This window comes from Stenella coeruleoalba, assembly GCF_951394435.1.
Source record: "Stenella coeruleoalba genome assembly, chromosome: X".
In the NCBI taxonomy this organism is placed as follows: domain Eukaryota; kingdom Metazoa; phylum Chordata; class Mammalia; order Artiodactyla; family Delphinidae; genus Stenella; species Stenella coeruleoalba.
In genome coordinates, this window is record NC_137152.1 from 29,653,648 (window position 1) to 29,669,017 (window position 15,370).

General features: G+C 44.8%; 1 protein-coding gene across 1 annotated transcript; it reads left to right on the top strand.

The window, feature by feature from the left end:
* The first annotated feature begins 9,466 nt into the window (after positions 1–9,466).
* MID1IP1 (MID1 interacting protein 1) lies at positions 9,467–11,716 on the top strand. Its single transcript, XM_079911666.1, has 2 exons — positions 9,467–9,686; positions 9,947–11,716. Exon 2 carries the CDS (start codon positions 10,211–10,213, stop codon positions 10,760–10,762), a length of 552 nt encoding a protein of 183 aa, XP_079767792.1. The 5' UTR covers positions 9,467–9,686; positions 9,947–10,210; the 3' UTR covers positions 10,763–11,716.
* Positions 11,717–15,370: the final 3,654 nt, after the last annotated feature.

Consider the following 15,370-nt stretch of genomic DNA (forward strand, 5'->3'; position numbering starts at 1 on the left):
GCCTTTCGGATCTCATCACCTAACACTCTCCCCTTTACTCTACCTGCTACTGCTACACTGGCCTCTTTGTCATTCCGTGAATATTTCAAGCACGCCTCTGCCTCAAGGCCTTTGCACTGGCTGTTTCCCCGTTTGCCCTGCTTTCCCCCCAGCTATCTGCATGGCTAACTTCCTCTCCTCCTTTCATTTATGATTTCTCTTTAAATTATTTGTTCTTCAAATACTACCTTTCTTGGCTAAATAAGTTTGAGAGATTTAAACCATGAATGTTGTAAATGTTCACGTTATGTATGATGAGGAATTTGTGAACTGTTTTAAGAATGTGTGCTGAGGGCTTCCGTGGTGGCACAGTGGTTAAGAATCCGCCTGCCAATGCAGGGGACACGGGTTCGAGCCCTGGCCCGGGAAGATCCCACATGCCGCAGAGCAACTAAGCCCACGCGCCACAACTACTGAAGCCCACGTCCCTAGAGCCCGTGCTCTGCAACAAGAGAAGCCACGACAATGAGAAGTCCGCGTACTGCAAAGAAGAGTAGCCCCCGCTTGCCACAACTAGAGAGAGCACATGCACAGCAACAAAGACCCAACGCAGCCAAAAATAAAAACAAGTAAATAAATAACTTTCTTTTAAAAAAAAGCAAGAAAAAGAATGTGTGCTAAGAGAAAGCATAGTGACAGAACTGACAAGAAAGGAAGGAAGGAAGGAAGGAAGGAAGAAAGGAAGGAAAGAAAAGAAAGAAAAGAAAAGAAAGAAGGAAAGAAAAAGAAAGAAAGAGGGGAGGGAGGGGGGGAGAAAAGAAAGAAAAAGACATCATATATCCCAAAAACTTGCAAGCGGAAGAGGTCCAAGGCCCCAAACAATGCTTCACATTACAAAAGATAGATGAGCTACAAGAAAATACAGGCATTTCTTGTCATTCACAATTCTCATATACAGCCTCATGATACAGACTAATACAATATACAGTGAAAATATATCATAGCCAGGTGACATATTAGCAGCCTACCATGTGCTTGATATTCTATAAGGTGCATACTTCATCTTTAATGCTTCCATTAACTCCGCAAGGTGAGGAAACTGAGGCTTACAGAGGGTATGTGTCTCCTCTGAGCCCACAGGCTAGGAAGTGGCAGAGGAGTGACTTATACCTGGGGGTTGTGGGGTGGGAGATGGAGATGGGTCTGACTCCAGAAGCTTTGCTCTTTCCATTACACTATGTGATCTGACACCTCCACCCTCTCAAGTAGATAGAATGTTTGTTAGAGAAAACTTATTTCTACCTAATTTTGGTATTAAAACACAAATTTACTTGGATGTTTCTATGGCCTTAATAAGAATGCAGTCATAATTTTGGAATTAATCACTTACTTTGCAATGTGTGGTGGGTTTAATTTTTTCTGTGGTTGACTTATTGATATTATACCATCATATACAGTATCTTGTAGGTGAACTTGGCCTCCTTGCACACCTCATTGTTTGGAATGGATCATAGAAGGATTCCAAAATAGTTCGAGACTTGGGAGTACATCATACTCCTATTAAGCATTCCTCCCATTTCAATTTCTGGCCCTGTGGTGGGGAGAGAAAGAGGAGGGGGGTAGGAGCAGGGAGGGAGGGGAGGGGAGAGGAGACTGTTTCTGTCTGGAAGATAGGTTAAGAATTGTGTTCTAGAAGGAAGGCAAATTAATACCTTATGCTTGAATAAATAAAAAATAGAATTTTGAGTAAACATGACATTAGATAGTAATAACCCAAGCACTCTATTTTCCAGCTTTGGAGGAATTACACAAATGGTACAAAGAAATGCAAAGTACTTGAACCAACTGGTTGAATGCACAGAGGTCTGGTCCCTAGAATAGGTCAAGAGTGACATTTATAAAAGCAGCTGAAATGGTCATTCTTAGCGGCATCAGTTTGCTTCAATCTGGAGCTAACGAAGCTGAACGTGGTGTCTGAAACTAAATGAAAAAACAGAAGGGAATGAACAAACCCTAAACCCACATTAGAATTTCTTAATTTAATACTTCATAGATTCCTAAGAATCTTCAATTTGTAATATTCTGGATTCTGAATCCAAAGCCCCAGTGATTTAGATAATATGCTAGTGAAGGAGACTAAATGAGAGAGAGAAGTTTTCATACACAGCAACGTTGTTCAATTTTTCTCTTATAGACTTTTTGTTAAGTAAATAAAGATTGTTCTTTCTAAAACCAAAATCTAATTACTATGTGAATCACCTCAGCATTTCCACTTATAGTTTTTTTTTTTTAATTTATTTTATTTATTTATTTATTTTTGGCTGCGTTGGGTCTTCATTGGTGTGTGTGGGCATTCTCTAGTTGCTGTGCGCGGGCTTCTCATTGCAGTGGCTTCTCTTGTTGCAGAGCATGGGCTCTAGGCGCACGGGCTTCAGTAGACATGGCACACAGGCTTCAGTAGCCATGGCACACGGGCTCAGTAGTTGTGGCTCACAGGCTCTAGAGTGCAGGCTCAGTAGTTGTGGTGCACGGGCTTAGTTGCTCTGCGGCATGTGGGATCTTCCCCCACCAGGGATGGAACCTGTGTGCCCTGCATTGGCAGGCGGATTCTTAACCACTGCGCCACCAGGGAAGTCTCTCATCTATAGTTTAAATCAGGATTGTAATGATATTTGAGCCCCTCCAATAGAAACCAAGTAAGTCGTTTCTAAAGATACTGTGTAGCCCCAAATAAACATTTTTGATAAATATTGCTGACTGAATGCTGTGCCACAAACACTTTCTACTTCCAGCCAAGCAATCACCCATTTGGCACAAAATGAAATTACACGAGACATTCTGTGTCTTAAAGATGGAAAACGTTTCCCTGTCTAATATTCTTCCAGGAACAAAACGACAATTATAACCATGATAATTATGACAAAGTCGCTTATTAATGGTGTACACATGAATTTGTTTCCAAATTTCTACTAATTGTAAAACAAAGAGAAATATCGTATGATATCGCTTATATGCAGAATCTAAAAAGAAATGATACAAATGAACGTATTTACAAGACAGAAACGGTCTCACAGACTTAGAGAATGATCTTATGGTTACGGTGGATGGGGGGAGGGGGGAGGGAGGGGATAGTTAGGGAGCTTGGGATTGACATGTACACGCTGCTATATTTAAAAAGGATAACCAACAAGGACCTACTGTATTTTACAGGGAACTCTGCTCAATGTTATGTGGCAGCCTGGATGGGAGGGGAGTCTGGGGGAGAATGGATACATGTATATGTATGGCTGAGTCTCTTTGCTGTGCACCTGAAACTATCACAACATTGTTAATCGGCTATACTCCAATATAAAATAAAAAGTCAAAAAAATAATAAAGAGGCTTTTTAAAAATAAGATTGGGACAAAATGCTAACCACAACACATTCAGACATGCCAGAACCTGAAAGCTTAAGGCTGCAGGCCAGCAGACTCACTACTGCCATGTTCCCAGGTTTTAGCATCTTCCTATCTTCTCCCAACTAAATCTTCATGAGGGTGTTTCCTATAATGACGATTACATTGAGATTAAATACCACCCCCTACAATTTTAACTTGGAATATTATGATGCGATTTCTGCATTTTTGTATCACGTGACAGTGGCTCCTCCATGGCAGATGACAAAAATGCCCTTCTTCCCGATTCCATAAAAGAAAAACTGGCCATTAACCTGGGACTCTAGCAAGGCATTTAGCAAGGCCTCTCATAATATTCTGTGGTCAAGAAGAAAAATATAGGCTAGATGATTATACAATTAACATGATTCATAGCTGGCTGAAACAACATACGCCAAAAGGTGCTAATTAATTAATTAATAAAAGATGCTAATTAATGGGCTGATATCAAGCTGAAGAAGCTTTCCAAATGTTCCAAAGTACTTTCTTTGCCCTTTGCCCAGCCAGTGCTGCCTGTAAATTATCAATAACTTGGATGAATATGTAGGATAGTTATCAAATGTATGCGTAAGACTCAAACACATTAGAGCACCGAGTTAGGACCTAAAATAATGAAGTAATGGGCTAAATCTAATGAGATAAAGTTTAAGTAAGATAAATTAAAAGTTCTGTACTTTGGTCCAAAAAGATCTGCCCTGCTCAAGAAATGGAATACAGAGAACTGGACAACTACATGTAAAAGAATGAAATTAGAACATTCTCTAATACCATATACAAAAACTCAAAAGGGGTTAAAGACCTAAAAGTAAGACCAGATACTACAAAACTCCTAGAGGAAAACATAGGCAGAACACTCTGACATAAATTGCAGCAATATCTTTTTGGATCCGTCTCCTAGAGTAATGGAAATAAAAACAAAAATAAACAAATGGGACCTAATTAAACTTAAAAGCTTTTGCACAGCAAAGGAAACGATAAACAAAGCGAAAAGACAACCTATACGATGGGAGATAATATTTGCAAACAATGTGACCGACAAGGGATTAATTTCCAAAATATACAAACAACTCATATAGCTCAATATCAAAAAAACAAACAACCCAATCAAAAAATGGGCAGAAGATCTAAACAGACATTTCTCCAAAGAAGACATACAGATGGCTAACAGGCACATGAAAAAATGCTCAACATCGCTAATTATTAGAGAAATGCAAATCAAAACTACAATGAGGTATCAGCTCACACTGGTCAGAATGGCCATCAACAAAAAGTCTACAAATAATAAATGCTGGAGAGGATGTGGAAAACAGAAACCCTCCTACACTGTTGGTGGGAATGTAAACTGGTACAGCCACTATGGAGAACAGTATGGAGGTTCCTTAAAAAACTAAAAATAGAATTACCATATGATCCAGCAATCCCACTCCTGGACATATAAGCAGAGGAAACCATAATTTGAAAAGATACATGCACCCCAATGTTCATTGCAGCTCTATTGACAATAGCCAGGTCATGGAAGCAACCTAAACATCCGTTGGCAGATGAATGGTAAAGACGATGTGGTACATATATACGATGGAATATTACTCAGCCATTAAAAAAGAATGAAATAATGCCATTTGCAGCAACATGGATGGACCCAGAGATTATCATACTAAGTGAAGTTAGCCAGAGAAAGACAAATATCTTATGATATCGCTTATATGTGGAATCTAAAAAACAAATGATACAAATGAACTTATTTACAAAACAGAAATAGACCCACAGACATAGAAAACAAATTTATGGTTACCAAAGGGGAAAGGGGGGAGGAGGGATAAATTAGAAGTTTGGAGTTAACAGATACACACTACTATATATAAAACAGATAACCAACAAGGACCTACTGTATAGCACAGGGAACTCTACTCAATATTTTGTAATAACCTATAAGGGAAAAGAACCTGAAAAGGAACATATATACACGTATAACTGAATCACTTTGCCGTACACCTGAAACTAACACAACATTGTAAATCAACTATACTGCAATTAAAAAAAAAAAAAAGAACGGGATACATAGAATTTTGTTAACCAGCTACATATGGATGTAGCAGTTAAAAGAAGTCCATTTAAATAGTAGGCAGCATTGTAAGAAATAGATATTTATTGGGTAGTAGAAGGAACATTGGTTCCGGCATCAGCAAACTAGGTCAAATCCCAGTTCTGCTACTTTGGCTACTTAAACTCTGTGATCCTTACTTCCTTCTCAGGGTTGTTGTGAAGTTAAAATGTGTTAACATGTTTAAGTTCCAAGCACTTGTGTGCAATCGATATGTTCTAGAAAAGTTACCATTTACAGTAAAATAGGTGGCCACGCCACTCCATTCTGTCCTAGAAAAAATGGTGCTTGAATGAATTCCAGGTGCCACACTTACAAGCAAAGTGGAGCTACTTCCGGAGACAGTGAGCAGGATGGAGGAGCAACTCCAGAGAGACCACGAAAAACTGCTGCAGGAACTTGGAATAGCTGGCTTGAAAAATAGTGGATTGGAGACCCTATCTATTGCTATCTGACGGTGTGCTGCATGGCCTCCCAGAGGGCTCCAAGATGGGAGAACTAACCTAGAAGATGGAAATTACAAGAATGTGGGCCAGGGTGACCACTTGGTGGGGATGTTGTGAGCAATTTCAGCACAAGTGGATGGCTGGACTACATGGCCTTTAACGAGACAGTCTGATTGTCATATTTCTATGACACTTAGCATGAAGTGGTTCCTTCTAATTTCTACCTCAAAGTAATGCAGAGTCTCCACTATCTTGAGTTGGGCTGGTTTCTAGCTTTTCAAGGATACCACCCTCCCACCAGCTCTTATTTCTAAATCTCTTATTTCTCCAATGTGCCTTCTTTGACCAGTTTACTGTTGTTCTGTATTTTGTTTAGGAATTTCTGGTTACTTTAAATGCCATCTTTCCCGGAACTATCCAAAGGACACAGAAGGGGTCATTTGTGAACGCTTTTTGGGAGATGGACCAGCAAAACGTGATGTTATGGTTGCTGAAGTAAGAAGGTAAATGTGGGAATTAATCTGAACTGAGCTCCAGAGTTGGAGCTGTGGACCAAGAAGTGGGGTGGGTGCCAGACACCAGACAAAGCTTTTACTGAGAATTTAGCGTATTGGAGAGGAAGCAGAGACCAGAGGCCTGGAGCCTGCTGGCCTGCAAAAAGTACTCAAAAGTTGTTTGCTCACCAGACGACTTCTGTTTTCCAGAGGCAAAATGAGGCCTGGGCAGGTTGCTCAGCATCTCCAGCCTGTTCCGGATTGTAACTGGGAAAGCGCCTAGGGCAACCGCAGAGGCTCTTCGCCTCCGGCCGGGCCAGACCCGCCCGCTCCCCTCCCAGGTGACCCCAAGGAACCAATTTTTTTTTTCCAGGCGCAAGTGGAGGGGAAAATTGGCGGCGCTCCGGTTGCCAGAGACGCCGCCGCCACTTCGGCTCTGCTGGGGTGAAAGAGGACGCTGGGGGGAGGGGGCCGTGGCTCCTGACTGGCTGGGGCACGAAGGCTTATTTGCATAATATTCCTTGATTGGCTGAAGCCGGAGGGGCGGTGGTGGGGTGATTCCAAGGGCCTGGAGCTCTGGCTCCGGACCTTTCCGTTCAGGAGTTACCCGGGTGGGCGTGAGTTGTTCTTCCGGCCCTGCGGGAGCCGAGAAGGCCCGGTTTGGGAAGTTTTGCAAGCAGGTGCATGAGCCATCTTTTTCTTATAGTGTTTAAGAAATGTGAAAGAACAGGAGTCAAGAAGCTGGGGGATGGAGAGTGACCTCGACACCAGAAGAAGGAAGGAAACAGACCGGGGAGGAGTGGAGGCCAAAAAGAAGGCATTAGGGGCTTTCTCCCAAGCTGGGCTTTTTTTGCTGGGATCCCTTTGCTAGATCACTTGAATTTCCGTTTTCTGCGAGTCATTATCACACTTTGCTGAAACTGGGAAGAAAAGAGGCAGGATCCCGGCATTTTGTAACTCAGATTTGAATACCAAGTTTTCATCAGAGGTATACGGACTTAAAATATCCAGAGGGTCTGTCATGGGAGACAAAATACGTTTTAATTTATAGAGAATCAGTTGTTGGAAACTGGATGTGTGTGTGGTTTTTTCCGAGATTACTTCTTGCAATGTTTTTTGTATGTCATTGCACATAGGGCTTAAAATCAAGCTGGACTATTTTGTACTTGCCGGTTGCTGAAGCAATGGGGGGAGGGTCTGTGGATCATCATAGACCATTTCCACATTTTAAGGTTTCTGACTCTTCACATAAACACCTTTAGACTATGATAAGATCCTACATAAAGTACAATTTCATCTTTGTAAAGTACTTTGTATTTACATAATAATTTGTACATCTATTATCTTATTCACCACAAATCTGGCACAGCCCATGGGATAAGCTCCATTTTATTGATAAGGAAACTGGGGCTGGAAAAGTTTGCAAGTCTCCACGTGTGTAAAGAGGGGGGTGAGATTATTTTAATGCTTGAAATTTATATAATGCTTTTTTGGCTCTATATTTTCCTTTCCATTGATTCTCCCAAAGCCCCTGATAGGTTGAGCAGGTAACATGATTCCAGTTTTTCTAGATAAGAAAACAAGGGCTCTGACCTAGCAGAGCTAATAAGCCCTGGGAAGGGGGCTCCCCAGGCTGAGCTCTGTCTCCATAAGTCACTGACTCCTGTCCAGCCCTTGTCACACCAAGTCACAGTTTCATTCAAAAGACAATTAGGAAGATGGTTTGCTGTAGGAAAAAATTAAATATATATTATTAAGGTGAAAGAAACAGGGAAAAAATAAACCTCTTATTATGTGCTTCTCCCTTTTGGCACTTTTTGTCCCGTGAAAAAAACAGTGTACTGAAAACACCCCTGAAAGGTTTTGGAGAAAAGAGATTCAAAATTAGAAACTTGAGTCTTCTTGAATTATATGTAGGACTGTTGGAGAAGGCTGGTGTGTGAAGGACAGACATGGCATGGGGATTGAGACGGTGAAACAAAAATGAAAACAGGCTGTGGTTTGGAATCTCAAAGTGAAATTGAAGGTGCAAGGCTCTTAAAAGTTAAATCCAGCGATTTGGTACCTACTTTAGGGCCTATTAAATGACCTTGCGTTTTAAGAACTATTTTTGGAAAGGTACATTTCAAACTCCCCTCAAAAAAAAAATATTGGACACCTCCCCCCTTTTCTGTTAAATGATTAAAGACACCCAACACCGGACCTACCTACTGTCACTCTGTCCTGGCCCTTTGGCAGCCAAAAGGCCACAGGGCCTGGGGCCTGGGATCTCTGAGTAGCAGGACTTGGACAAAAGTCAGGAATTTGGCTGCTTCACCGCATTGTCACATCTGATCTCTTGGAAAAATGTGCAGATCCGATTGTGGGTCGCTCTTCATCCCTGGCAAAGTCTGTTACAGGAAATATTGGGGAAGACATCGCCAGCAGGGAGACAAAAGCCTCTGAGGTCCCCCTCCCCCAGCAGCTGGCCAAGGCCAGGGCCACGGCGGGAGCACCACGCGTCCACGTGCACCCGGCATGCCCAGTCACCCTTCTTACGTAAGAGTCTTGGGATGGAGTTGCTGCTGCTGCGGGTCCCTCTTCCCCGACGGCTATTAATAAACCGGATCGGTAGTTTCCGGGCCACTGCCAGCATAGATGCGGGGTTGGGGGCCTCACTTTACAACCTGGGCGCCAGCACTTCGGTCATCCCACCCTGGGAGCGTGAGCAAGGCGCACCCATCCCCCCGCACTCCAGCCCGCCCTCTTGCGGGACCGGACGCCGGCACCTTCTTTACCCGCACTGTGCCTGGCCCTCCCCCCAAGCTGGCCTGCTCTGCACTCGGCATGGCTGGGTGCGGCTGTTCTGTCCCTCCTCTGCCCTGCCCTGCCCTGCTACTGCGCCCTCCCTCCGCCCGGGTATCAGGCGAGAGGCGGGGCTGGCCCGGCGCGCCCCGCCCCCGCTGTAGAAAGGGCCTGGAGTGTTACTGGCGGTCATCCCCAGCTCGGGCCTTTTATCTCCGCGCTACCGGGGAGGCGGGAGGAGGAGACACGGCGAGTGGCCCTGAGCGCCGGCGACACCTTTCCGGGGCTCTATAAATTGAGCACCTGGGATGGGTAGGGGGCCGACGCCACCACCACCGCCCGCAGTCACAGTTCGGCCACTGACCGCAGCAGCGTCCGCAGGCAGCAGCATCCAGCAGCGGGAACACTGAGCTACCCAGCAGCAGGGGATCTCGAGGCGCCGGAGGAAGTGCGTGCCCCCGCCCCACCTCTGCCCCGTCAGCGTGGGTGCTTGGACTCAGGCTTTGCGGAGGGAGACGGGAGTGGGGAGCACCCCTTCCTTTTCTCCGCGGCCCTGGGCGGGGGGCGAGGAGGTGGGACTCCTGCTGGGAGTCACCCGGGAGCCGTCCCAGACAAGCTGTAAGCAGGGAGGGAGGTGCGCGCGGGTGGGGGCGCCGGGCACCCTAGCCGCGTGAATAATCTGCTCTTTCGTCCCCGTCTCCCAACCAGGCCAGGGCTCGACCCAGAGACCACGCGCCGATATCGCGAGCTTCCGGACGCCAGAGCCAGGAGAAGTCGTGCTTCCCGCAGGGCCGGGCTTCGATCTAGACGAGAGTTGGGAGAGGGCGGAGGAAGCCGGGAATCCCGCCGCACCGGCTGTAGCCAGGCCCCCGGCGCGGGCCTCAGAGAGCGCGTGAAAGGCGTACAGCCCCTCGCCCCGGCCGGCCATCCCGTGCCCCTGCGTCCCTGTGCTTCGGCGCCCGCGCGGCCACCATGATGCAGGTTTGCGACACCTACAACCAGAAGCACTCGCTCTTTAACGCCATGAATCGCTTCATCGGCGCCGTGAACAACATGGACCAGACGGTGATGGTGCCCAGCCTGCTGCGCGACGTGCCACTGGCCGAGCCCGGGCTGGACAACGGCGTCGGCGTGGAGGTAGGCGGCAGTGGCGGCTGCCTGGAGGAGCGCAAGCCCCCGGCCCCCGGCGCGGGCGGCGGCAACGGCAGCTTTTTCGCGCCCTCCCGGGACATGTACAGCCACTACGTGCTGCTCAAGTCCATCCGCAACGACATCGAGTGGGGGGTCCTGCAGCAGCCGCCGCCGGCGGCGGGGAGCGAGGAGGGGAGCGCCTGGAAGTCCAAGGACATCCTGGTGGACCTGAGCCACCTGGAGGGCGCGGACGCCGGCGAGGAGGACCTGGAACAGCAGTTCCACTACCACCTGCGCGGGCTGCACACTGTGCTCTCCAAACTCACGCGCAAAGCCAACATCCTCACTAATAGATACAAGCAGGAGATCGGCTTCAGCAATTGGGGGCACTGAGGCGGGTTGCCCGCGGCTGCCCAGCACCCTTCCCGGCCCCATCTCTCACCCTCTCTTTCCTCAAAGCTATTTTCTTTCTGGCTCTAGGGCACGATGGGCAAACTGCAAAGTTGGGGGGCTGCGTACGTGCAGGGGACGCGGCAGGGCTGCATGGAGGAGGGGGCTTCTTTGGGGAGAGGAGAGGAAAGCGGTGGCAGAAGAGGTGGGGTAGTGCTCAAGGATTTCCCTCTCTCCCGCGGGGGTGGGGAGGGGGAATGAGGGGGCTGTGTTCTACTTTGGTGGGAATAGGACTGAGTTGACGCCCTGCATTCAGTCTGTGCTTTTCCTGGAGTTTCTTTTCTGTTCTTTCCGGAGGAGAAGGGCCGAGAAAGAGCCATTCCAGGGCGCGGCGCTGGGTTGCCACATTTGGGAGCGCCGCCTGGAGTTGGGCGCTAGGGAAGGCGGGGCGGGCGCACAGCCTCCCGCCGCCCTGCCGTTGGGCTGGTGGAGGCCGCAGCGCTGCTAGGGTTGCATCAGTTTTCCTGTTTGCACTATTTCTTTTTGTAACCGTGGCCCCGTCTTAAGTATTTCCAATCTCCTCGCTCTGAAACTTCGGCGATTCCATTGTGGTAAGCGCACAAACAGCACTGTCTGTCGGTAACCGGTACTACTTTATTAATGATTTTCTGTTACACTGTAGGGTTGTCCTGTGGTACCCCTATCCCATCCTTTTCACGCCACCCCCTCAAAGTGTGTAAGCTGGCACTGTGCCAGCTCGTACGAAGCGTGCCACTCAGTGAAAGTAATGTTATTATGAGAAAGCGGACTTACCCGAAATGGAACCAACTGACATTCTATCCGTGTTGTACATAGAATGATGAAGGGTTCCACTGTTGTTATGTGTCTTAAATTTATTTAAAACTTTTTTAATCCAGATGTAGACTATATTCTAAAAAATAAAAAAAAGCAAATGTGTTAACGAAATTTGACAAAAGTTTGTTGCTTTCTAATCCACCAATGGATGGCTTAGTAGTTAAATAAAATACAGTTAATTGATTTTTTTTTAGCAAAAACCAATTTTATTTTTCTCTGGTATTTCAAAGTGGTAGATAATCATCTCCGTAAGTGTTCAGTTTTGTTTGGGAAGAAGCTACCAAGCTTTTTATTTCTAATTCAGTACCGAGGTAAGCACATAACATCTCAACAAAAAGTTCATAAATATTCAAAGAATTTGGGAAGGTACATATATTACAGTTTTCAACCAACTTGACTAGCTTATTGGAGTGCTTAGTGAACATTTTGAATCTTTTAAGGGGCTCAAGCACGACCTATGCATTTTGAGGCCTAGAAACTTATTTTAAAGGCAGAAATTTCACTTGGCTACTGAGAAGTAAAGAGTCGGAAGAAAAACACCAGCTAACACTAGTGCACGCATCTTGCAGGTCTTTATTTACAAGTCTTTTGCGTTAATCTTAGGAGAGACTTAAATGTGTTATAATATGTGCTGTGGCCTCTTTGACTAGTTCCCAGTGAAGTGCTAAGCTTTGTTAAGCAGTGTCCAGCAATGCTTCCAGTTTTCCAGGGAGCCAGTCTGCCGCTGTGGACAGCAGATCTGAGCATGGCTGCAGTAGGGCCCTTTGGAACACTTCCTTAGATGCCATTATGATGCTTTCCTGGGAGGGTGGGACAGGTGAAACGCAATGCTCTGTATTTTCTCTATTTCGTGATTCGTTTAGGGGGGATAAGTGTTGGATCGACTTCAGTTTTCGATCTTGAAGTCATGAGACATTCTCTAAGCTCATAGAGCTTGAATTTAAAATACATATAACTTTGCAGTTTAAAAAAAAAGGCAAGAAGTTTTTTTGTGCTGTGGGCAGCTCAAACCTATTATCAGCTTTTAGCAGCAGTGAAAAAATGGGGAAGTGTTAAGGCTGGTGCCTGTGCTCCCAGAGAAAGTTAATAGTTAATATATAAAGATAAGCTAGGCAGCGCCAGAAGTAAGGTGTATGGCCTCTTGCCCTGTATCCCCTTGAAAATCCCAAAGTGCAAGCAAAAAATACAAAGGAAGGAAACTACAGAAGCCACATGGTAGAAACGCCAAGACTTGGAGCCAGAAAGTTGTGTGTTCAAGTCCTCTTGTTATTACATATTAACTGTGAGAATTTAACTCCAAGCTTGTTGCCACATTTGAAATTAGGCATAATAATAACTACAAGGCTTACTTTGTGGAGATGCAGTGAGTGAAAGGAGATGGTATATAGAATGTCTGATGCTTAGAAGTTTCTTTAGGTGCTACTGAAGGGCACTGCAGGTTCTCTCCAGCTCTCTGAACGTGGCTTGTATCTTTATCTCCCTCCTTGCCTTTCTCCAGGAATATATGAAGTTTAGGACAATATGTTCACTTTAAAAGCATAATTTCAATTACATACATGAAACCACAGGTAAACTATTTCCTTTCTCAAAGTCTCAGGGAAGAAGCTGAATTAAAATCAAATAGTCATAGTTTGGGCAAGCGATAGCAAGAGTTTTATGACATGTTAACACGATGTTTTCAGAACATTCTTGTATATAGAATACAGAAAGGTAGATGTTGATAGCAAAACCAAACTGTAAATAAAGCTATTAACTTTATTTTTTGAAAATATTCATGTGAGAGTATTTTTATATATAAATAGTGATTCTGACCTAGGAGTAGTGATGATCACTGTTAAAAGAGGATTGGATTTTTTCATGAACCAGTAGCGTTTCCCAGGCCCAGTAAGTGTTATTCCACTGATATAACTATTTTATTCAAGTTCAGTTTATGCAATGATACAAAGTCAGATCCCTGACCAGATTTACCTGTTAAAACTTCTCAAGCCATTTAAAACTTTGCAACTTCTGAGGTAAAGTGATAAGTGACTTCATATTTTTAGGTCTTTCCTGAGGAAGCTCAAAGTACTTCATAGATTTTAAAAGTTGCAAAATTGTGTGGACCCTCCTTCAAAGAGCTCTCAGGGATCATGGTTTTCTGCAAGTGCCCATCTCCGTGGCAATTTGGGACGAAAGGGAAGGCAGGGATAGATGAGCTGGGCAAAGAGGAACAGCTTAGATTGGAGTTGATTACCCTCCAGATATTTACATTTGATAAGAATTTTCTACATCAAAACCTCACACCAGAGCCTTTGAGAAGGCCTGCGTTTGCCTCTAAAAACAGCTTTCTGCTTTGCGCACATGGGGCTTTTCGTGTTTTACATTTACACAGTGTTCCTTAGTGGTCTAGCCTGATTTACTCTTGCTCTGAACCTGAACCCATTGTTAGCATGTCACAGCTGCTGGGATTATCCTTCTCTGGGCCAACTTGAAAACTAGTCTACTCTTAACAATGTTTTTAAAAAATGAAAGTTATTGTCATTTGCGTATGCCTCCTCGCTTTTAATTGCTGAACAAAAATCATTTGGGAGGCTCGTCTTCTCCACCCGCCTCCCCGCTCACGCCTTCTCCCCTTACTCCTGTGGTTCTCAGATGTTTCCAAATTGGATACAGTTCTGGTGGACTGAGGGCTCAAAGTTCATATACCTTTTTTCTTTTTCAAAGGTAATTATCTTTTTATGGGGCATCTAGTACATTTATACCAATCATCACATCCTTGGGTGATTTATTTGGAAGAGTTTTGAACAAAATAATGACAGAAAGAATGTTTTCTTTAAAATTCTAGAGGTAATTTTTACTCCCAACAGATAAAAAATTCGGAATCAGAAGCTTATGGAAAATTTAAACATGTGGACTATTGGATTGGTCTCAAAAATTAATATTATTAATCGTTTTAAAATTTCAAACTTTATGTAGTTTCTGATCAAGGCTAAGTTGCTTTAATTAGCAAGATAATTTAAGCTTAAAATTATTTTTTAAACTTTTTTTTCTTTCAAGGCCATGTTTCATTTTTTTTAAAATAACTCAAGAAAATTTAAAGGTTGTCCTTGAGTTACTCTAAATATTAGGTCTCCAGTTAGTTCATCTGAAACTATGGGGAACTTTCTGATAAGTGGTGGAGATAATGATAGTCTATGACCAATATAACTATTTCAGTATCTGGAAGTCAGTACTGTCCTTTGCCTCATGCAACCAGGGCTCCTTCTCTGGGATCCCCACTTTAGAGGGCCTCCACACTGACTCTTTGTAAGGCCTTGCAATTCCCCATGGGCAAGGAATCTTCAGAGCCAAGGGAATGCCCAGAGCTTGTGCCCTTCCTTCTAGACCACACTTGGGTTCCTGGCTCCCCAGAGTTCCCTGTCCAGATGGCCCCGAGCCCATTCCAGGGATTTCATAGGCATTTGCCCTGAGTTTATCCTCCCGATAGCGGACAGGCTTGCTTGGTGGACAAGGCTTAGCCATGCAAACTGGGCTGTCCAAGGATGGAACTTGGGTGGAAAGATAAGGGGGTAGAATGTAGGCTGGAGGTTCCCGTTCGTCCTCTTGTCTTGGCCTCCCTGGGTTTCAGGGTGAACAAACGTTTTGAAAGCCTGCAGAAAGGAAATAGGAGGGGAAGGCAGCTCAAGCTTTAAGGCCTCTTCCATTATTGACAAACGAGGATTCTATGGTTTTTCTCACTATTTCCCACATCCCTCATGAGTCTCCTTGTGCCATTGA

Excerpts from the sequence above, each read along its gene's own strand:
- MID1IP1 (XM_079911666.1), top strand. The coding sequence starts at position 10,211 with ATGATGCAGGTTTGCGACACCTACAACCAGAAGCACTCGCTCTTTAAC.